This window comes from Lepidochelys olivacea (genome assembly GCF_965140295.1).
Source record: "Lepidochelys olivacea isolate rLepOli2 genome assembly, chromosome: 1".
NCBI classification, from domain to species: domain Eukaryota; kingdom Metazoa; phylum Chordata; order Testudines; family Cheloniidae; genus Lepidochelys; species Lepidochelys olivacea.
Window position 1 is genome coordinate 118,772,873 of NC_140411.1, and position 23,600 is coordinate 118,796,472.

A 23,600-nucleotide genomic window follows, 5' to 3' on the forward strand; every position below is an offset into this window, starting at 1 on the left:
GAATTGACCAAAACTTCTGGATTTGCAAAAAAAAGTAACATTGAACTCTACAAATGCACTGAAGAATAAAAACAAGACTTACCTATAACAGTTACATAAATGTTTCGTGAAATATTATATTCTTTTCCCATATAATTATATGTCATTTTGCATATGTAATTTCCTGAATCATTTACATTCGCACTAATTATTATGAGATCATCATTCCAATTTAGAAATCTTTCATTGTCAATCAGATTACATTCCTAAACACAACAGAAAGTGCTCTGTTAAATCACAGACAGAGAATAAGAATACAGTACTCCAAAAATATCCAATTCAAATATTCCTTCCCATGGAATGGGGCAAGGTAATTTCACCAGTTAGGTTCAATATGAATTTTATGTTGAAACTAGGGTTTTCGATTAATCACAGTTAACTCATGCAATTAACTCAAAAAAATTAATCGAGATTAAAAAAATTAATCACAATTGCAGTTTTAATTGCACTGTTAAACAATAGACTACCAATTAAAATTTATTAAATATTTTGGATGTTTCTCTACATTTTCATATATATTGTATTCTGTGTTGTAATTGAAATCAAAGTGTATATTATTTTTATTACAAATATTTGCATCGTAAAAATTATCAACAAAAGAAATAGTATTTTTCAGTTCACCTCAAACAAGTACATAGTGTAATCTCTTTGTCATGAAAGTTGAACTTACAAATGTAGATTTTTTTGTTACACAACTGCACTCAAAAACAAAACAAATGTAAAACTTCAAAGTCTACAAGTCCACTCAGTCCTACTTCTTGTTCAGCCAATCGCTAAGACAAACAAGATTGTTTACACTTACAGGAGATAATGCTGCCCTCTTCTTATTTACAATGTTACCAGAAATTGAGAACAGATATTTATTTGCATGGCACTTTTGTAGCCAGCATTGCAAGATATTTACGTGCCAGATACTCTAAACATTTGTATGTCCCTTCATGTTTCAGCCACCATTCCAGAGGACTGCTTCTATGCTGATGATGCTCATTAAAAATAATAATGTGGTTAATTAAATTTGTGACTGAACTCCTTGTGGGGAGAACTGTATGTCTCCTGCTCTGTTTTACATGCATTCTGCACATATTTCACGTTATAGCAGTCTCGGATGATGACCCAGAACATGTTGTTCATTTTAAGAACACTTTCACTGCAGATTTGACAAAATGCAAAGAAGGTACCAATGTGATACTTCTAAAGATAGCTACAGCACTCAACCCAAGGTTTAAGAATCGGAAGTGCTTTCAGAAGTTTTAAAAGAGCAACACTCCGATGCGGAAACTACAAAACCCAAACCACCAAAAAGGAAAAATAAACCTTCTGCTGGAGGCATCTGACTCAGACAATGAAAATGAACATACGTCGGTCCACACTGCTTTGGATTGTTATCAAGCAGAACCAGTCATCAGCATGGACGCATGTCCCCTGGAATGGTGGTTGAAGTATGAAGGGACTATGACTCTTTAGCACATCTGGCACGTAAATACCTTGCAATGCCAGCTACAAAACTGCCATGCAAATAAATGTCTGTTCTCACTTTCTGGTAACATTGTAAATAAGAAAAGGGCAGCATTATCTCCTGTAAGTGTAAACAAACTTGTTTGTCTTAGCGATTGGCTGAATAAGAAGTAGAACTGAGTGGACTTGTAGGCTTTGAAGTTTTACATTTGTTTTGTTTTTGAGTGCAGTTGTGTAACAAAAAAAATCTACATTTGTAAGTTCAACTTTCAAGATAAAGAGATTGCACTACAGTACTTGTATTAGGTGAATTGAAAAATACTATTTCTTTTGGTTTTTACAGTGCAAACATTTGTAATAAAAAATATAAAGTGAGCACTGTACACTTTGTATTCTGTGTAATTAAAATCAATATATTTGAAAATGTAGAAAACATCCAAAAATATTTAAATAAATGTTATTCTTTGATTAACAATGTGATTAAATCACAATTAACTTTTTTAATCACTTGACAGCCCCAGTTAAAACTAAAACATCACCGAGGGTTTTTTTTCCCTATTTTCCTCCTAATACACCATAGGCAGAATTTTAGTCATTTGTGCATAGCAGGTACTCATTTAGGGTCTGATTCTGCAGTGAGCTCCGCACAGCCACAGGGGTCTACCAAGACAGGACTCAGTGCTGCGATGGGCTCAGCATCCTCAACTCACACTGAAGTCTGGCTACACATCAGGCCAGCCTCTTCAAGAACACAATCACCCTACTATGTAACTACGTATATATGTTGTTAAGGTCCCCTTTTTTGTTCGATATGAGGGAAGGGGAAGATGAAATCACCTTCAAAACAATAAGCCCCTTGCGTGTCATGTGGGCAGCTAAAATAGACATGCTTATCTACACTTTATTATAGTAATTTCACCGTGACACACAAGTCTCCTCACATGTACATCCCATGTCACAGAAAAAAAAGTCATATGATCTATTCTTTCTCCCCACCCTCCATTACCAATTCTAAACATCAGTTAAAACACAAAACAGTGGCTGAAAATGAAATAGGGGACAGACCCCACATGGTCTTATACCTTATACCAGTGAATGTGTAAAGTATTTTTCTCATCTCTGAAATAGTCTAGATGAGGACACACAATCTTTTCATTTGATGATGCTGGTATCTCTTGAGCATAGAAAAAATCCCCATTAAAACACAAACCAGCAGTATTTTTGAAAACGATTACATTGAAATATATTTTGTTGCAGCTTGTTAAATTCCTGTAATGAAAATAAAGCAGGTGAATTACAGTTCTAATATTTTTCATACTTATATCCTTTTCATACCTACTACCCTTTCTCTTTAGCCAGTTCTAATGAAGCTTTAACATCAGGCTGGAAAGTTGGGAACATAGTTCCCCCCAGAAGCAAATCCATTGCTGTCTAGCACATCGACTGTCAGAGGATCCTGTAACAAGAATTTCCTACCCCACTCCCCCTGCCAGCTCTACTTTCCCTAGCATCAATTCCTTCATTCATTCCATAAACCACAAAGCCCATACGATTACAAAAAAAAAGAGAAGAGAAGACAACATGGTCAGGTATGACATTCCACAAACTATGAACAAATTAAGAGACAGATCCTGAGGAGCAACTAAACTGCACAGAATGCTGATCAGCATGTACACACATGTGGTGTAAAGCTCGCCGTTGCACTCCTCCAAATCTGGTGCTCTGCCAATCCCCCTTCCAAGCTTTGGTCTACACTAGGGGTATGTCTACACTATGGAATAAGGTCGAATTTATAGAAGTTGGTTTTTTAGAAATCGGTTTTATATATTCGAGTGTGTGTGTCCCCACAGAAAATGCTCTAAGTGCATTAACTCGGCGGAGTGCTTCCACAGTACCGAGGCTAGAGTCGACTTCCGGAGCATTGCACTGTGGATAGCTATCCCACAGTTCCCGCAGTCTCCGCTGCCCATTGGAATTCTGGGTTGAGATCCCAATGCCTGATGGGGCTAAAACATTCTCGCGGGTGGTTCTGGGTACATATTGTCAGGCCCCCGTTCCCTCCCTCCCTCCGTGAAAGCAAGGGCAGACAATCGTTTTGCGCCTTTTTTCCTGAATTACCTGTGCAGACGCCATACCACGGCAAGCATGGAGCCCGCTCAGGTAACCGTCACCCTATGTCTCCTGGGTGCTGGCAGACGCAGTACGGCTTTGCTACACAGTAGCAGCAACCCATTGCTGGCAGACGCGGTATGGCATTGCTACACAGTAGCAGCAACCCCTTGCCTTGTGGCAGCAGACGGTACAGTACTACTGGTAGCCGTCATCGTCATGTCCGAAGTGCTCCTGGCCACGTCGGCTGGGAGCGCCTGGACAGACATGGGCGCAGGGACTAAATTTGGAGTGACTTGACCAGGCCATTCTCTTTAGTCCTGCAGTTAGTCGTATTGAACCATCTTATGGTGAGCAGGCAGGCGATACGGATTGCTAGCAGTCGTACTGTACCATCTTCTGCCGGGCAGGCAAGAGATGAGGATGGCTAGCAGTCATACTGTACCATCTTCTGCCGAGCGGCCATGAGATGTGGATGGCATGCAATCCTTCTGCACCGTCTGCTGCCAGCCAAAGATGTAAAAGATAGATGGAGTGGATCAAAACAAGAAATAGACCAGATTTGTTCTGTATTCATTTGCTTCCCCCTCTCCCCCGTCTAGGGGACTCATTCTTCTAGGCACACTGCAGTCACTCACAGAGAAGGTGCAGCGAGGTAAATCTAGCCATATATCAATCAGAGGCCAGGCTAACCTCCTTGTTCCAATAAGAACAATAACTTAGGTGCACCATTATTGGAACCCTCTGTGAAGTCCTGCCTGAAATACTCCTTGATGTAAAGACACCCCCTTTGTTGATTTTAGCTCCCTGAAGCCAACCCTGTAAGCCGTGTCCTCAGTCGCCCCTCCCTGCGTCAGAGCAACAGCAAACAATCGTGCATCTGAGAGTGCTGTCCAGAGCAGTCACAATGGAGCACTCTGATGGGGCTAAAACATTGTCGCGGGTGGTTCTGGGTACATATCGTCAGGCCCCCGTTCCCTCCCTCCCTCCGTGAAAGCAAGGGCAGACAATCGTTTCGTGCCTTTTTTCCTGAGTTACCTGTGCAGACGCCATACCACGGCAAGCAAGGAGCCCGCTCAGGTAACCGTCACCCTATGTCTCCTGGGTGCTGGCAGACGCAGTACGGCTTTGCTACACAGTAGCAGCAACCCATTGCCTTCTGGCAGCAGATGGTGCAGTATGACTGGTAGCCGTCCTCATCGTGTCCGAAGTGCTCCTGGCCACGTCAGCTGGGAGCGCCTGGACAGACATGGGCGCAGGGACTAAATTTGGAGTGACTTGACCAGGCCATTCTCTTTAGTCCTGCAGTCAGTCCTATTGAACAGTCTTATGGTGAGCAGGCAGGCGATACGGATTGCTAGCAGTTGTACTGTACCATTTTCTGCCAGGCAGGCAAGAGATGAGGATGGCTAGCAGTCGTACTGTACCATCTTCTGCCGAGCAGCCATGAGATGTGGATGGCATGCAATCCTTCTGCACCGTCTGCTGCCAGCCAAAGATGTAAAAGATAGATGGAGTGGATCAAAACAAGAAATAGACCAGATTTGTTTTGTACACATTTGCCTCCTCCCCTGTCTAGGGGACCCATTCCTCTAGGTCACACTGCAGTCACTCACAGAGAAGGTGCAGCGAGGTAAATCTAGCCATGTATCAATCAGAGGCCAGGCTAACCTCCTTGTTCCAATAAGAACAATAACTTATGTGCACCATTTCTTATTGGAACCCTCCGTGAAGTCCTGCCTGAAATACTCCTTGATGTAAAGACACCCCCTTTCTTGGTTTTAGCTCCCTGAAGCCAACCCTGTAAGCCGTGTCCTCAGTTGCCCCTCCCTGCGTCAGAGCAACGGCAGACAATCATTCCGCGCCTTTTTTCTGTGCGGACGCCATACCAAGGCAAGAATGGAGGCCGCTCAGCTCACTTTGGCAATTAGGAGCACATTAAACACCACACGCATTATCCAGCAGTATATGCAGCACCAGAACCTGGCAAAGTGATACCGGGCGAGAGGCGACGTCAGCGCGGTCACGTGAGTGATCAGGACATGGACACAGATTTCTCTGAAAGCATGGGCCCTGACAATGCATGCATCATGGTGCTAATGCGGCAGGTTCATGCTGTGGAACGCCGATTCTGGGCTCGGGAAACAAGCACAGACTGGTGGGACCGCATAGTGTTGCAGGTCTGGGACCATTCCCAGTGGCTGCGAAACTTTCGCATGCGTAAGGGCACTTTCATGGAACTTTGTGACTTGCTTTCCCCTGCCATGAGGCGCATGAATACCAAGATGAGAGCAGCCCTCACAGTTGAGAAGCGAGTGGCGATAGCCCTGTGGAAGCTGCAACGCCAGACAGCTACCGGTCAGTTGGGAATCAATTTGGAGTGGGCAAATCTGCTGTTGGGGCTGCTGTGATGCAAGTAGCCCACGCAATCAAAGATCTGCTGATATCAAGGGTAGTGAGCCTGGGAAATGTGCAGGTCATAGTGGATGGCTTTGCTGCAATGGGATTCCCGAACTGTGGTGGGGCCATTGACGGAACCCATATCCCTATCTTGGCACCGGAGCACCAAGCCGCCGAGTACATAAACCGCAAGGGGTACTTTTCAATAGTGCTGCAAGCTCTGGTGGATCACAAGGGACGTTTCACCAACATCAACGTGGGATGGCCGGGAAAGGTACATGACGCTCGCATCTTCAGGAACTCTGGTCTGTTTCAAAAGCTGCAGGAAGGGACTTTATTCCCAGACCAGAAAATAACCCTTGGGGATGTTGAAATGCCTATATGTATCCTTGGGGACCCAGCCTACCCCTTAATGCCATGGCTCATGAAGCCGTACACAGGCAGCCTGGACAGTAGTCAGGAGCTGTTCAACTACAGGCTGAGCAAGTGCAGAATGGTGGTAGAATGTGCATTTGGACGTTTAAAGGCGCGCTGGCGCAGTTTACTGACTCGCTTAGACCTCAGCAAAACCAATATTCCCACTGTTATTACTGCTTGCTGTGTGCTCCACAATATCTGTGAGAGTAAGGGGGAGACGTTTATGGCGGGGTGGGAGGTTGAGGCAAATCGGCTGGCTGCTGGTTACGGACAGCCAGACACCAGGGTGGTTAGAAGAGCACAGGTGGGCGTGGTAAGCATCAGAGAAGCTTTGAAAACCAGTTTCATGACTGGCCAGGCTACGGTGTGAAAGTTCTGTTTGTTTCTCCTTGATGAAACCCCCCACCCCTTGGTTCACTCTACTTCCCTGTAAGCTAACCACCCTCCCCATCTCCCTTCGATCACCGCTTGCAGAGGCAATAAAGTCATTGTTGCTTCACATTCATGCATTCTTTATTCATTCATCTCACAAATAGGGGGATGACTACTAAGGTAGCCCAGTAGGGGTGGTGGAGGAGAGAAGGAAAATGCCACACAGCACTTTACAAGTTTACAACTTTAACATTTATTGAATGACAGCCTTCTTTTTTTTGGGCAATCCTCTGTGGTGGAATGGCTGGTTGGCTGGAGGCCCCCCCACCACATTCTTGGGCGTCTGGGTGTCGAGGCTATGGAACTTGGGGAGGAGGGCGGTTGGTTACACAGGGGCTGCAGTGGCAGTCTGTGCTCCAGCTGCCTCTGCTGCAGCTCAACCATACACTGGAGCATACTGGTTTGGTCCTCCAGCAACCTCAGCATTGAATCCTGCCTCCTCTCATCACGCTGCTGTCACATTTGAGCTTCAGCCCTCTCTTCAGCCCACCACTTACTCTCTTCAGCCCGCCACCTCTCCTCCCGGTCATTTTGTGCTTTCCTGCACTCTGACATTATTTGCCTCCACGCATTCGTCTGTGCTCTGTCAGTGTGGGAGGACAGCATGAGATCGGAGAACATGTCATCGCGAGTGCGTTTTTTTTTCCTTCTAAGCTTCACTAGCCTCTGGGAAGGAGAAGATCCTGTGATCATTGAAACACATGAAGCTGGTGGAGAAAAAAAAGGGACAGTGGTATTTAAAAAGACACATTTTATAAAACAGTGGCTACACTCTTTCAGGGTAAACCTTGCTGTTAACATTACATACATAGCACATATGCTTTCGTTACAAGGTCGCATTTTGCCTCCCCCCACCGTGTGGCTACCCCCTCAGCCTTCCCCCCTCCCTGTGGCTAACAGCGGGGAACATTTCTGTTTAGCCAAAGGCAAACAGCCGAGCAGGAATGGGCTCCTCTGAGTGTCCCCTGAAGAAAAGCACTCTATTTCAACCAGGTGACCATGAATTATATCTCACTCTCCTGAGGATAACACAGAGAGATAAAGAACGGATGTTGTTTGAATGCCAGCAAACATACACTGCAATGCTTTGTTCTACAGTGATTCCCGAGTACGTGTTACTGGCCTGGAGTGGTAAAGTGTCCTACCATGAAGGACGCAATAAGGCTGCCCTCCCCAGAAACCTTTTGCAAAGGCTTTGGGAGTACATCTAGGAGAACCGCGAATGCCAGGGCAAAGTAATCCTTTCACATGCTTGCTTTTAAACCATGTATAGTATTTAAAAAGGTACACTCACCAGAGGTCCCTTCTCCACCTGCTGGGTCCAGGAGGCAGCCTTGGGTAGGTTCGGGGGGTACTGGCTCCACGTCCAGGGTGAGAAACAGTTCCTGGCTGTCGGGAAAAACGGTTTCTCCGCTTGCTTGCTGTGAGCTATCTACAACCTCATCATCATCATCATCTTCTTCATCCCCAAAACCTGCTTCCGTATTGCCTCCATCTCCATTGAAGGAGTCAAACAACACGGCTGGGGTAGTGGTGGCTGAACCCCCTAAAATGGCATGCAGCTCATCATAGAAGCAGCATGTTTGGGGCTCTGACCCGGAGCGGCTGTTCGCCTCTCTGGTTTTCTGGTAGGCTTGCCTCAGCTCCTTCAGTTTCACGCGGCACTGCTTCGGGTCCCTGTTATGGCCTCTGTCCTTCATGCTTTGGGAGATTTTGACAAAGGTTTTGGCATTTCGAAAACTGGAACGGAGTTCTGATAGCACGGATTCCTCTCCCCAAACAGCGATCAGATCCCGTACCTCCCGTTCGGTCCATGCTGGAGCTCTTTTGCGATTCTGGGACTCCATCATGGTCACCTGTGCTGATGAGCTCTGCATGGTCACCTGCAGGTTGCCACGCTGGCCAAACAGGAAATGAGATTCAAAAGTTCGCGGTTCTTTTCCTGTCTACCTGGCTAGTGCATCTGAGTTGAGAGTGCTGTCCAGAGCGGTCTCAATGGAGCACTCTGGGATAGCTCCCGGAGGCCAATACCGTCGAATTGTGTCCACAGTACCCCAAATTCGAGCCAGCAAGGCCAATTTAAGGGCTAATCCATTTGTCAGGGGTGGAGTAAGGAAATCGATTTTAAGAGCCCTTTAAGTCGAAATAAAGGGCTTCATCGTGTGGACAGGTGCAGGTTTACATCGATTTAATGCTGCTAAATTCGACCTAAAGTCCTAGTCTAGACCAGGGCTAGGAGTTGAGGTTGAGTTTAGCAGCGTTAAATTGATTTAACCATGCACCTGTCCACACGACGAAGCCCTTTTTTTCGACTTAAAGGGCTCTTAAAATCGATTTCCTTACTCCACCCCCGACAAATGGATTAGCGCTTAAATCGGCCTTGCTGGCTCGAATTTGGGGTACTGTGGACACAATTCGACGGTATTGGCCTCCGGGAGCTATCCCATAGTGCTCCATTGTGACCGCTCTGGACAGCACTCTCAACTCAGATGCACTGGCCAGGTAGACAGGAAAAGGCCTGCGAACTTTTGAATTTCAATTTCCTGTTTGGCCAGCGTGGCAACCTGCAGGTGACCATGCAGAGCTCATCAGCACAGGTGACCATGATGGAGTCCCAGAATCGCAAAAGAGCTCCAGCATGGACCGAACGGGAGGTACGGGATCTGATCGCTGTATGGGGAGAGGAATCTGTGCTATCAGAACTACGTTCCAGTTTTCGAAATGCCTAAACATTTGTCAAAATCTCCCAAAGCATGAAGGACAGAGGCCATAACAGGGACCCGAAGCAGTGCTGCGTGAAACTTAAGGAGCTGAGGCAAGCCTACCAGAAAACCAGAGAGGCGAACGGCTGCTCTGGATCAGAGCCCAAAACATGCCACTTCTATGAGCGGCTGCATCCCATTTTAGGGGGTTCAGCCACCACTACCCCAGCCATGTTGTTTGACTCCTTCAATGGAGATGGAGGCAATAGGAAGCAGGTTTTGGGACGAGGAAGATGATGATGATGAGGTTGTGGATAGCTCACAGCAAGCAAGCGGAGAAACCGGTTTTCCCGACAGCCAGGAACTGTTTCTCACCCTGGACGTGGAGCCAGTACCCCCCGAACTCACCCAAGGCTGCCTCCCGGCCCCGCCAGACAGAAAAGGAACCTCTGGTGAGTGTACCTTTTAAAATACTACACATGGTTTAAAAGCAAGCATATTTAATGATTAATTTGCCCTGGCATTTGCGGCTCTCCTAGATGTACTCCCAAAGCCTTTGCAAAAGGTTTCTGGGGAGGGCAGCCTTATTCCATCCACCATGGTAGGACACTTTACCACTCCAGGCCAGTAACACTTACTCGGGAATCATTGTAGAACAAAGCATTGCAGTGTATGTTTGCTGGCATTCAAACAACATCCGTTCCTTATCTCTCTGTGTTATCCTCAGGAGAGTGATATCATTCATGGTCACCTGGTTGAAATAGGGTGCTTTTCTTAAGGGGACATTCAGAGGTGCCCGTTCCTGCTGGGCTATTTGCCTGTGGCTGAACAGAAATGTTCCCTGCTGTTAGCGACAGGGAAGGGGGAGGGGCTAGCCACACGGTGGGGGGAGGCAAAATGCGACCTTGTCACGAAAGCACATGTGCTATGTATGTAATGTTAACAGTAAGGTTTACCATGAAAGAGTGTACCCATTGTTCTATAAACTGTGTCTTTTTAAATACCACTGTCCCTTTTTTTTTCTCCACCAGCTGCGTGTGTTTCAAGGATCTTCTCCTTCCCAGAGGCTAGCGAAGATTAGAAGGTGAAAAAACCGCACTCGTGATGAAATGTTCTCTGAGCTCATGCTGTCTTCCCACACTGACAGAGCACAGACGAATGTGTGGAGGCAGACAACGTCAGAGTGCAGGAGAGCACAAAATGACCGGGAGGAGAGGTGGCGGGCTGAAGAGAGTAAGTGGTGGGCTGAAGAGGGGGCTGAAGCTGACAGGTGGCGGCAGCGTGATGAGAGGAGGCAGGATTCAATGCTGAGGCTGCTGGAGGATCAAACTAATATACTCCAGCGTATGGTTGAGCTGCAGGAAAGCAGCAGGAGCACAGACCGCCCCTACAGCCCCTGTGTAACCAACCGCCCTCCTCCCCAAGTTCCATAGCCTCCTTACCCAGACACCCAAGAACGTGGTGGGGGGCCTTTGGCCCCCCAGCCACTCCACCCCAGAGGATTGCCCAAGCAACAGAAGGCTGGCATTCGATAAGTTTTAAACTTTTAAAGTGCTGTGTGGCCTTGTCCTTCCCTCCTCCACCACCCCTCCTGGTGCTTCTCTCCTCCACCACCCCTCCTGGGCTACCTTGGCAGTTATCCCCCTATTTGTGTGATGAATGAATAAAGAATGCATGAATGTGAAGCAACAATGACTTTATTGCCTCTGCAAGCAGTGATCGAAGGGAGATGGGGAGGGTGGTTAGCTTACAGGGAAGTAGAGTGAACAAAGGGGCGGAGGGGGAGGGCGGTTCATCAAGGAGAAACAAACAGAACTTTCACACCGTAGCCTGGCCAGTCATGAAACTGGTTTCAAAGCTTCTCTGATGCGTACCACGCCCTCCTGTGCTCTTCTAACCGCCGTGGTGTCTGGCTGTCTGTAACCAGTAGCCAGGCGATTTGCCTCAACCTCCCACCCCGCCAAAAGCGTCTCCCCCTTACTCTCACAGATACTGTGGAGAGCACAGCAAGCAGTAATAACAGTGGGATAACAGTGGGAATATTGGCTGAGGTCTAACCGAGTCAGTAAACTGGGCCAGCGTGTTTTTAAACGTCCAAATGCACATTCTACCACCATTCTGCACTTGCTCAGCCTGTAGTTGAATAGCTCCTCACTACTGTCCAGGCTGCCTGTGTACGGCTTCATGAGCCATGGCATTAAGGGGTAGGCTGGGTCCTCAAGGATAACTATAGGCATTTCAACATCCCCAAGGGTTATTTTCTGGTCTGGGAATAAAGTCCCTTCCTGCAGCTTTTGAAACAGACCAGAGTTCCTGAAGATGCGAGCGTCATGTACCTTTCCCGGCCATCCCACGTTGATGTTGGTGAAACGTCCCTTGTGATCCACCAGTGCTTGCAGCACTATTGAAAAGTACCCCTTGCGGTTTAGGTACTTGCCGGCTTGGTGCTCCGGTGCCAAGATAGGGATATGGGTTTCGTCTATGGCCCCACCACAGTTCGGGAATCCCATTGCAGCAAAGCCATCCACTATGACCTGCACATTTCCCAGGGTCAATACCCTTGATATCAGCAGATCTTTCATTGCGTTGGCTACTTGCATCACAGCAGCCCCAACAGCAGATTTGCCCACTCCAAATTGATTCCCAACTGACCGGTAGCTGTCTGGCGTTGCAAGCTTCAAAGGGCTATTGCCACTCACTTCTCAAGTGTGAGGGCTGCTCTCATCTTGGTATTATTGTGCCTCATGGCAGGGAAAGCAAGTCACAAAGTTTCATGAAAGTGCCCTTACGCATGCGAAAGTTTCACAGCCACTGGGAATCATCCCAGACCTGCAACACTATGCGGTCCCACCAGTCTGTGCTTGTTTCCCAAGCCCAGAATCGGCGTTTCACCGTATGAACCTGCCCCATTAGCACCATGATACCCACATTGCCAGGGCCTGTGCTGTGAGAGAAGTCTGTGTCCGTGTCCATGTCCTCATCACTCTCATCACCGCGCTGACGTCGCCTACTCGCCCGGTTTCACTTTGCCAGGTTCTGGTGCTGCATATACTGCTGGATAATGCGCGTGGTGTTTAATGTGCTCCTAATTCCCAAAGTGATCTGAGCAGGCTCCATGCTTGCCGTGGTAAGGCGTCTGCACAGAAAAAAGGCGTGGAACGATTGTCTGCCGTTGCCCTGACGGAAGGAGGGGCGACTGACAACACAGCTTACAGGGTTGGCTTACAGGGAATTAAAATCAACAAAAGGGGGTCGCTTTGCGAGAAACTGAATGGCCCCCTCAAGGATAGAACTCAAAACTGGGTTTAGCAGGCCGTTGATTTCATGGAGGGAGGAAGGAGAAAATGAATACAAAACAAATCTGCTCTATTTCTTGTTTTGATCCACTTCATCTATCTTTATACATCTTGCTGGCAGCAGACTGTGCAGTACGACCGCTAGCCATCGTCATCTCCTGGGTGCTCGGCAGAAGACGATGCAGTATGACTGCTGGCCATCATATTCTCCTGGCTGCTGATTAAAAGACAGTGCACTAGGACTGCCGGTAGGACTCAATCGCCATGAGACAAAACTTAAAAGGGAAATGACCTGGCTGAGTCACTCCCATGTTTACCCAGGTGCCCCGACCTCATCGAGGTTGGTTAAAAGAGCATCCAGGACTACGTCGACAACGGCTACCAGTCATACTGCACTGTCTGCTGCCAAAAGGCAATAAACTGCTGCTGTGCAGCAATGCAGTACCGCGTCTGCCAGCACCCAGGAGACATACGGTGATGGTTAGCTGAGCGGCCTCCATGCTTGCCGTGGTATGGCATCTGCAAAGGTAACTCAAGAAAAAAGGCACAAAACGATTGTCTGCCCTTGCTTTCACGGAAGGAGGGAGGGAAGGGGGGCCTGACGATATGTACCCAGAACCACCCGCGAGAATGTTTTAGCCCCATCAAGCACTGGGATTTCTACCCAGAATTCAAATGGGCGGCGGAGACTGCGAAAACTGTGGGATAGCTACCCACAGTACAACGCTCTGGAAGTCGATGGTTGCCTTGGTACTGTGGACGCACTCCGCCGACTACATGCACTTAGAACATTTGTGTGGGGACACACACAATCGACTGTACAAAAACGCTTTCTACAAAACCGACTTCTATAAATTCAACCTAATTTCGTAGTGTAGACATACCCCAAGTTACAGCAGCCTTCAAGCTGATCTAATTTAAGTCTGCACAGAAGGGGACAAAAGGATTGGTGTGGTGTAAGGGTCACCTAGCTATGCTTCCTCTTCTGCTATTCTGGCAGCAAGGAAAGAGCCCCTACACTGGCTTTACATCACCAGAAAACTGTCCTTACATTGGTGTGATCTTCCTTGACATGCTTATGCCAGCTTTATGACCAGAGGATTTTTGGGTCAAAGTCCACTAGTGGTGCAAGACCAGCTGCTGCACTATACCAGAGAACCTGGCTCACAGAGTCTTTTTTTCTTTGGGTCTGCCTAATTACTTCAGACTGTCAATGAACTGACTGTTTTAAAAGTCTGAGAGAATTTGTTTGCTAGTCGTGTTTTAATTAGCAAAAAATTCCTCCAATCCCTGAAAACTCACAGCAAACAAACACTGTTCGAACTGGGGTATGAACCTCCCATGTGCAAATACATGTCCATGAATGAACGTCATCATACCCTGTCTACTGGCCTTCAAACAGCGTCCAGGCAACTGGCTTATGCTGAAGAAAGAAATATGATTACTGAATTTTAGGGACCCAGGAGAATGCTGTAGCTGGGAAAGAATACATCAATTTAGATCAGCTCTTAGTTCTTCAAGGGCCAGAACAGGGAAGGATTTCTGGGACCATGGCTACATCTGGATTACAACTGAAAATTACGGCTGGACATGGTTTTCTGGAAGCCTGAAGAGGGTTAGGATGGGCATGAGTTTTTAACACTGGGCAGCAGGACTGGGGTGCACCTCTTGGGAAAAAAAATCACTGGGGCAGATCCTCCACTGGTGCAATTTGTCTTGGCTCTATTGAAGTAATTGGAACTATAGCAATTAATACCAGCGGAGGTTTTGCCGCCCTTGTGTCCTATCATCATGATATCTGAATAGACACAACCCTCATGATATCATGGCTAGAGCTGGCTGAAAGTGTTTCCTCTGGAAGTTTTTCAAGGAAAAGTGTTTTTCATTACAACTTTTTGCAGCGTTTGTAATTTTCTGATTTTCAACTACATGAAATAAAAGATTTTATTACCAAGAAACAAAACTGTTAACTCCATTAAATTCCAATCAAAATGAAAATGTTTCACTTCCAATAATTTTCTTTTAAAAAAGTCAAAATTCTGAAAAAAAATTCAAATTTTTTAAAAATAATCTCCTTTAGTTTGAAAGTTTCCATAGAAAATAATTAGTATTTTCTGACCAGCTCTAATCATGAAGTTGTGTCAGCGATGAATGTACTTGGGATTCTTTTCCAATAAAGTGTAACAGCCTCATCAAAATCAGCTCTGCTGTAAATCAAAATGAGTAGCTCTGTTTTTAATAATAAACCGTAAGAGTTTGTGAAGGGAAAACTACAAGCTAAGCCCAGACTTAATATCAGAAAAATAATTCAGATACTTGTTTAATTATTATTTTTTCAAGCTCACATCTACAGCGTGTAGCTTTTGTAAAAAAACCAGACCAAAGGAAAAACAGATTCTTACCATATGACACATTCATAGGATCCTGAGTCTTCTAAAATTGCAGGCATAAACCAAAGCAAGTTCTCATGCTGATGTATTCTGGAAAGTTTCACTTGAGTTACAGGTATTTTTCTCCCACTTTTATACCAAGTCAAGCTGTAATTCATGTGCTGAAGAGCTAGTGTTTTATCTAACAAACAATCAATAGTAAGAGGTTCTCCTACCAGTACAGATAACAAACTTTGACTATGCAGCACATCATGTACCATGCATTCGTCTAAAAAACATGGAGACAAAATTTAAAAAAGACATGAGTATAGAACTATGGAGACAAATTGTCTATTTCTTTAACAGGTTTTCAATATTCATCCTTAAATACTCTTGTGGGACAGGCAACTCCAGCATCTACAAACTAAATGATATTCGATAACTATACACAAAAATTCTGTTAGTGAAATTCTAATCATAAAGAAGGCAGAGAGTTCCCCAGCAATCTGAAATCTGACTATTTTATGTGAAGGAATTAGGAGAATAACATTAGAAACTGTCAGCTTCAATGTGATAGCCAAATCCCAGTTTAAGTAATTATATTTTGCCTATCTAGAATTCCCCACACTGAGTTTAGATTGCATATTTTGTTTCACCTCCCTTCCCGCACCGAGTTGAAATTTCAAAAGCACTAAATAGCAACTTATCTCTGCTCTCACTGAAGTCAAGGGGAGCTTACCATTGGCTTTGATGAGAGTAGAGTTAGGCTAATAGAGAGTACTTTTGGAAAATCTCACCCTACATTGTTTTGTAGCAGTACTGTCCAGTCTTCAGTTGTTCCATCAGCCCATGCAATAAATGACTAGTTTCGCCAGCATCAACTCTCACTCTGAAATATGCTGAAAGCAAGCAGAGCATGCCAACTTCCAGGAAACAGTCATTGTTCTTTACCTGACTTTTTCCATCCCAATGTGCAAATACCTGATCACAACATACTGGTACAAAGGTCCTTCTACATTCTCCAAGTCTGCACATTGGGGGAGAGTGGAAAACAAGGAGAATTTTATGGGGCTGTCATTTCCAACTTCTGCTACTCTGTCCCCTGCTTGTATGAGCTTTCTGCTGCTTTGCTGTCAATGGCAGCATGGAATTAACAGATACATGGGGCCTTGATATTGTAAAATAATTTGTCAGCCTAACCCTGCCCAGATCTGGAACAATAAGGTGTATACATTGTAGGATTATATAGAGACACTGAAAGATGTACAAATATAAGTCTTGAGAATTCTCCACACTGAAAATATCAAATGTGTGTCAAATCTAGGATATTCAATACTTTTTACAGTGCTCATTTAAAAATGCCTAGGTTTGGAAAGCACACATAATGCACTGACAAACTTCACACCAAAGCAACTTAAGATCACAAATAAAAGCCACACCATTTTATAATGAAAATACAGCACACCCTAAATATATAGAGTTCAGACTAGCGTCTCTACTGGTCATACTACATCTCTGTTCTTAAATAGCTGTTTTCAGGTATCTGAGAAGTAAGTTATAATACATGTATGTGAAAAGAGCGCATTTCAGAGGAAGTAATTAAGAAACCATCTGATCAACTTACCTGCCTTCACTGAAGAGATAAACACTAGGATTATACTGCAGGTAATCACAGCTGTAGCCATTATGTTTTACTAGAGGGAAAAAAAATAGATTCAGTATTGTCTGTCTCAAAGTAGTACAACTCAGAGCAGAACAAAAATTACAAGCGTCCACACTGTAACTTGTATTTTTATAGATCTTTTTGTACACAAGGACCTCATAAGAACGGCCATACTGGGTCAGACCAATGGTCCATATAGCCCGGTATCCTGTCTTCTGACAGTGGCCAGTGCCAGATGCTTCAAAGGTAATTAATAAAACAGGGCAATTATTGAGTGATCTATCCCCGTTGTCCGGTCCCAGCGTCTAGAAGTCAGAGGCTTAGGGATACCCAGAGCGTGGGGTTGCGTCCCTGATTATCTTGGCTAATAGCCATTGATGGAGCTAACTTCCATGAACTTAACTAGTTCTTTTTTTAACCTAGTTGTACTTTTGACCTTCATAACATATCCTAGCAATGAGTGTCACGCTGTCTGGAGCGGCTCACGAGGGCCTACCACAGGGCAGACTGTCAAAAACAGGGCAGACTGGTGGTGTGTTCTATAATTAGATTTCACCAACCCAGTAACCAATGTGAACTCCTGGTGTAAGAGTCTTACCATGGAGTCACAGACAGTCCCCTTAGACTCTCCAGTCTATCTTGCCACCCAGGCAAGCTGGACTCAGTGATAAATGGTCACACCAAAAATCACACAATATTCAGGTTGCTTCCATTCCCAAGAGACCAACACTTACCCCAGATCAGTTGGTACCCAGGAGCTTACATCAATGACAATGCCTGTAACCAATCCTGTAATAAACTATCTAAAGGTTTATTGAACTAGGGAAAAGAAATAAGAGTTATTTACAGGTTAAAGCAAGCAAATATATACACACAAATGAGTTATCTAAATCACTAGAGTGACAGAGTTGTAGAGATCTGTCAATTCAAAGTATCTTGGGATACCTGCCTCAGTCTCTGGCCCTCTCAGCGTTCAAACAGCAAAGAGAGAGCTGGACAAATTTCCTGTGATTTTATTTCCTTCATTCAGTTTTCAAGTCCATAGGATAAGCTTCCTTGCACACAGCTTTTCCTAGGTGTGATAGGGCCATTAACCAATCCTTTGTATTGCGATGTTCCTTGATGGCTCATCTTTATTTTGATAGTCCTTCTGGATGGCTGCGGGGTGGGGGACATGATTCCCATACCTGGGTTCAGAACAAACATTTTCAAAGTTATAAAGCAAAACTTACGTATTTTTTGTAGCATGGAATACAGCCATTAAAAGTTAGATTCATGCAAGCAGCACCTTACAAGCATTTCAGAGAGTCTAAACACTAAATACATTCTTATAAGACTAATTTTGAGCAAAACTAACACACAGGTAAACTGATCCAGTCTCCAGTTATGAGTCTGTTAGTTCTTAGCTAATGCCTGCAGTCCACTGGCACCTGGTTTGCCAGCATCACAACGAGTTCCACAGGTTTTCTGTGCATTGTGTGAAGAAATACTTCCTTTCGTTTGTTTTAAACCTGCTGCCTATTAATTTCATTGGGAGACCCTGGTTCTTGTGTTATATGAAGGGGTAAACGACACTTCACTTTCTCCACTCCATTCATGATTTTATAAATTTCTATTGTTTCCCCTCTTAGTTGACTCATTTCTAAGATAAACAGAATCCGTTTTTTTAATCTCTCCTCAAAAGGAAGCTGTTCCATACCCCTAATCATTTTTATTGTTCTTCTCTGTACCTTTTCTGAGATGCGGCGACTAGAACTAGATGCAGCATTCAAGGTGTGGCCATCCCATGGATTCGTATAGTGGCATTGTATTTTCTGTCTTAATTATCCCTTTCCTAACGGTTTCTAATACTGTCAGCTTTTTTACTACTGCTGCACATTGAGCATTTATTTTCAGAGAACTATTCATGTTGATTCCAAGATCACTTTCTTTAGTAGTAACAGCTCATTTAGATCCCAGCATTTTAGTTTAGTATAGTTTGGATTATGTTTTCCAACATGCATTACTTTGCACTTATCAACACTGAATTTCATTTGCCATTTTGTTGCCCAATCACCCAGTTTATGAGATCCCTTTATAACTCTTCACAGTCTGCTTTGGACTTAACTAGAGTAATTTTGTATCATCTGCAAACTTTGCCACTTCACTGTTTACTTCCCTTTCCAGATCATCTATGAATATGTTGACTAGCACAGATCCCAACACAGATCCTTATGGATAACCACTTTCCATTGTGAAAACTGACCATTTATTTCTAGCCTTTCGTTTCCTAGCTTTTAATCAGTTACTGATCCACGAAAGAACCTTCCCTCTTACCCCATGACTGCTTACTTTGCTTGAGAGTCTTTGGTGTGGGACCTTGTCAAAAGCTTTCTGAAAGTCCAAGTACACTATATCAACTGGATCACACTTGTCCACATGCTTGTGACACCCTCAAAGAGTGCTAACAGATTGGTGAGGCATGATTTCCCTTTACAAAAGTCATGTTGATGCTTCCCCAATATATCGTGTTCACCTATGGTGTCTGATTATTCCATTTTTTACAATAGTTTCAACCAATCTGCCTGGTCCTCAAGTTAGGCCTATGGTACGTCTACACTGCAACATAAGCCCATATTAGCGCTCGGGGTCAAGCCTAACCTACCTTGCGTCTACACTGCAATTCCGCTAACCCAGGACTCAGACCCAGGGTCCCAGGACCCTGCAAGGCAACAGGGTTGGAGCTCAAGTCAAGCCGGGATCCATTGTTTGAGCCCTATGGCTTTGCAGTGTAGACACAGCCCCACTTGCCCATGTCTAGTAGTTTGCCAGAAGTAACCCACAATTCCATAGGACAACTTCCTTACTTCTCTCTATCCCAACAAGCTCCAATCCACTCTATTGAAACCAGAAACTACTCCCTCCTTGGCGTATGGCAGCAGCTCAGGTCATTAACCCATTCTCTTCTGATCACTGATCTGCAACCACACTATCGGAGAGCCTCCTGGGTTTGCAATAGAGATTGAACTGAAAGAACCTTTTCCAAAGCGCACTGCTTCATGGTCATGGGAGCACAGCCAAATTTTGGTCAATCTCTGGTGCAAGGTCAGTAAAACTGTGGACTTCAGCAAAAGCACCAGGAATGACCACGTGTACCAGCAGATAGCTAAAAAGCTGACAGCTCTGCAGATTTTCCAGACTGGTGATCAGTGCAGGGAATGTATTAAGAGGCTGAAGAACAAGTACTGGAAGACGAGGGACAAGAACTGCACCTCGGGTAACTCACCAACAACATGTCCATTTTATGACGACTGTGCCCAGCATGGAGGCAACTGTGCTTCATAATGACCTGGTCAGCTAGGATAGCGGCCAATGACCTCCATCAGCATGGGGTCTGATGGGAGCCAGAAGCAGGCTCCCAATGAGGAGCATGAAGTGACAGTTTTAATGGAACTGTGGACCAGGATTAACAAGAGCAGATTGTGGACCAGGATTAACAGCAAATTCTTGGTCCCTACTCAGCAGGGCTGTTTGATCCCCCCCCAACACAGCCGAGCTTGTAACAAACCTGGTGGAGGCAGAAGCCACCTCAAAGCCCGGTAAGTGTATAAGGCAAATTTACAGTTTATTATTACAGTAATGGGAAGGATTTCTGCTGTAAGAAACAATGCAATAATGACAAGTCCCGGCTAGCAGCATGGCCACTAAGGGCAGACTGCATCACATTGCCTACGTGACTCCCTTCTTCTTCGCCCTCTCCTCCCCGCATGTGGCATTCAAAATGGCAATTTGGAATTTCAAACATTCATAAACAGCTGTAAAGGTCATTTTAACTGTTAAGTCACACATGTTTGTCAGGGTCAGTCATGTTTTCCTTTCAGTAATAAGAAATTTGCCACTCTGTAATCACTCCTCCTAGGTCTATGGAGCCACCTGTGAACAGTGAACTGAGTGTGTGTGTTTGGGAAACAGTATTTTATTTCCAAATCTAGTCCATTTCAGTTAGAAGTAGTCCATACAGTCAGCGGGTCACAAAATCAGGTCTCCAAGTGTCAGTTTTTTCCCCTAGTGCCAACCTAGAGCGGAAGAAACCTATGGATTTCGACATGTTTGTTGGAGCAATAACAGAGTAAGCCACATGTGACCTAATGCAGCCTCGTGTTAATTCCCTCATGGATTCTGACCCAATCCTGGCTGCTGATAGCTGCAAACTTTTCCGGAAGCAGCAACTCCAGATAGTCAGTCATACTGCAGGGGAGGGTGTATTTTCCAGGCCCCCATGGACAGCTGACTAGTTCACTCCTCTCACACAAACATCCTATTTTGTCACTATACATTAGAATACTTCAGCTGCACACACGGCAGATTTCCCTGCAGTCAGGAAATAACATTTCCCTCTGCCAATATGGGCACCACAAGAACAGTTTAGAAAAGTTCTAATATAGGGTTAGAAAACAATGTAGACACACAACAGGGTTCCCTAACATGGGTCAGCTGACTCGAGTCCCACTAACCCTGGGCTTACACTGCAATGTAGACATAACCCTACTGGGCTGTAATTGCCAGGATCACTTTTGGAGCCCTCTCCCTTTTATTTTTTTTTTTTTAAATAACATTACATTAGCTATTCTCCAGTCATTTGGTAAGAGGCTGCTTTAAGCGACAGGTACACACAGCACTCTTGGCATCCACAGAAATGACGCAAGATTGATAGTGATTGCCTTGTTATCTCTGCTAACTCTGGAAAACGCTGTAGAATGGCAGGTGAATCCCAAAACTCTCCAAGTTAATTCACACTCACTTGTACAAAACGGTGTATGGGGCAAGCTGTGCTTTAGCTTTGCGGCCAAACATAGGAATTACCTCCAGAGGGAGCACTTGCTCTGATAACATATTCACTTGTTTCACATCCAATACCCAAACTGCTTTCATAAATGACGGTCCGGGCTATCTGAACCTTGGGCCTCATTGAGCTGGTCTGGCAACATTCTCCTCAGTGTCTTCAGTTTGTCTGCTGTTTTCTTGAACACTCTTTGTAAAAATGCATTCTGTTCTGCATCGTCACCAGCCCCGGAGCACTCACGGAGTTGGCGCCTAAGGTGCCACTTTCGATGTGATCAGTGGGGGGAGTGGCCGCTCCCCCTCCAACCCCCCCACCTACGCTACCCCACCTCTAGGAGCCACAGGGACCTGCCCGATGCTTCCTGGGAGCTGCCCCAGGTTATCATTGTTCAATCAAGTTTCTGTGATGCCTATTATATCAATATCCTTATTTAATAGCAGGCACTCAAGTTCACCCACTTAGTATTTAGACTTTAGCATTTGTATATGAGCACCTATACATCTGTCAATATTTAGTTGTCTGGCTTCATGTGATGCAATTGAAGGGGACTCTTTCATTTGACTGTTTCTTTTCAGTTCCTACTTGATCAACTTCTATCCTCTCCTTTTTACTAGGACACAGAGTATTCCCTTTAGTAAATTTCCCCCGTAAAGGATGTCTCGCTCCTAAATGTGTGCTCCTCTGTACTTGTCGGCTTTCCCCCAACCCTTAGTTTAAAAACTCCTCTACAACCTTTTTAATTGTGTGTGTCAGCAGTCTGGTTCCATTTTGGTTTAGGTGGAACCCATCCTTTCTGTATAGGCTTCTCTTTTTCCAAAAGGTTTCCCAGGTCCTAATAAACCTAAGCTCCTCCTCCCTACACCATCATCTCTACCACACATTGATACCCTGCAATTCTACCTATCTAACTGGCCTGGGTGTGGAACCAGAAGCATTTCAGAGAATTCCACCATGGAGGTCCTGATCTTTAATCTCTTACCTAGCAGCCTAAATTTGGCCATTAGGACCTCTCTCCTACTTTCCCTGTGTCATTGGTATCTATGTGTATCACGACCATCTGCTCCTTCCCAGTACTGCACATAAGTTTGCCTAGATGTCTTGAGAGGTCCGCAACCTTTGCAACCAGCCTGTAATTCACCGTGCAGTTCTCCCAATCACCAAACCCAACTCTCTATATTTCTAATATTCTCAAAGTATGTTATAGACTATGCAGTGTATGTGTGTATTTATTCCCTATAGATACACATAGGGCTCACTACACCCACTCTCAGTATGTTGTCATCTGTAGACGGGAAATGGCAATAATTTTGTAGCAGTAATACATACAACTATTTTTTTTAAGAAGCTGAAGAATACCTTCTATTGAAACTACAGAAAACTTCAGAGTGTGCATACGACAAGTTGAAATTTGAGAACAACACTGGCTTGCAATCTTAGTCCTAGAGCTGGTTAAATAATGAAAATAATTTCTATTTCCCACCAAAATTTCAACCTTTTTGGAAATTTTCAGACCAGTTCTGACTATTCCTATGAATAGTATGAGGGGAATATTTCAAAAATTTCTTGCTCAAAAAAAAATCTCTGAAATACAGTGCCCTAAGATACGATGTGGGGGTGTTGCATTACTGAATAAAAGACTCACCAACATGCGTCTTAACATAGTCATCTTCCAGTCAAGTACCGACCAACCCTGACTCCGGCTAAGTTTATAAATTATAACAAGAATCACAAACCTAGCAGAAATGGACACAAGAATATTGATCACAAAAGGACAAATTAAACAGACATGCACAATGGCTGAAGCCCTCACGATGGAGACACAATTTCTTTTCAAAAATTATTTTGGTTTGCAATTAGCAATTCTTGAATTATTTCACATATTAAATTTCACACTAA

The 23,600-nt window shown here is 44.7% G+C and overlaps 1 protein-coding gene across 2 annotated transcripts in view; it reads right to left on the reverse strand.

The window, feature by feature from the left end:
• The window catches only part of LOC311515273 (interleukin-1 receptor-like 2), a 51,625-nt gene that overhangs the window by 22,728 nt on the left and 5,297 nt on the right, over positions 1-23,600 (reverse strand). The window contains exons 2-7 of one of the 2 annotated variants that reach the window (XM_084618231.1): positions 17,832-18,069; positions 17,617-17,701; positions 16,844-16,913; positions 15,253-15,508; positions 2,577-2,763; positions 83-245 (exon numbers count right to left, since the gene is read on the reverse strand). In XM_084618231.1, coding sequence (XP_084474357.1) covers positions 83-245; positions 2,577-2,763; positions 15,253-15,508; positions 16,844-16,904 — 667 coding nt within the window. In that variant the 5' untranslated portion in view covers positions 16,905-16,913; positions 17,617-17,701; positions 17,832-18,069. Of the gene's footprint in view, positions 1-82; positions 246-2,576; positions 2,764-15,252; positions 15,509-16,843; positions 16,914-17,616; positions 17,702-17,827; positions 18,070-23,600 lie in introns of both variants that reach the window. The other variant, XM_084618232.1, reaches the window with a different exon arrangement.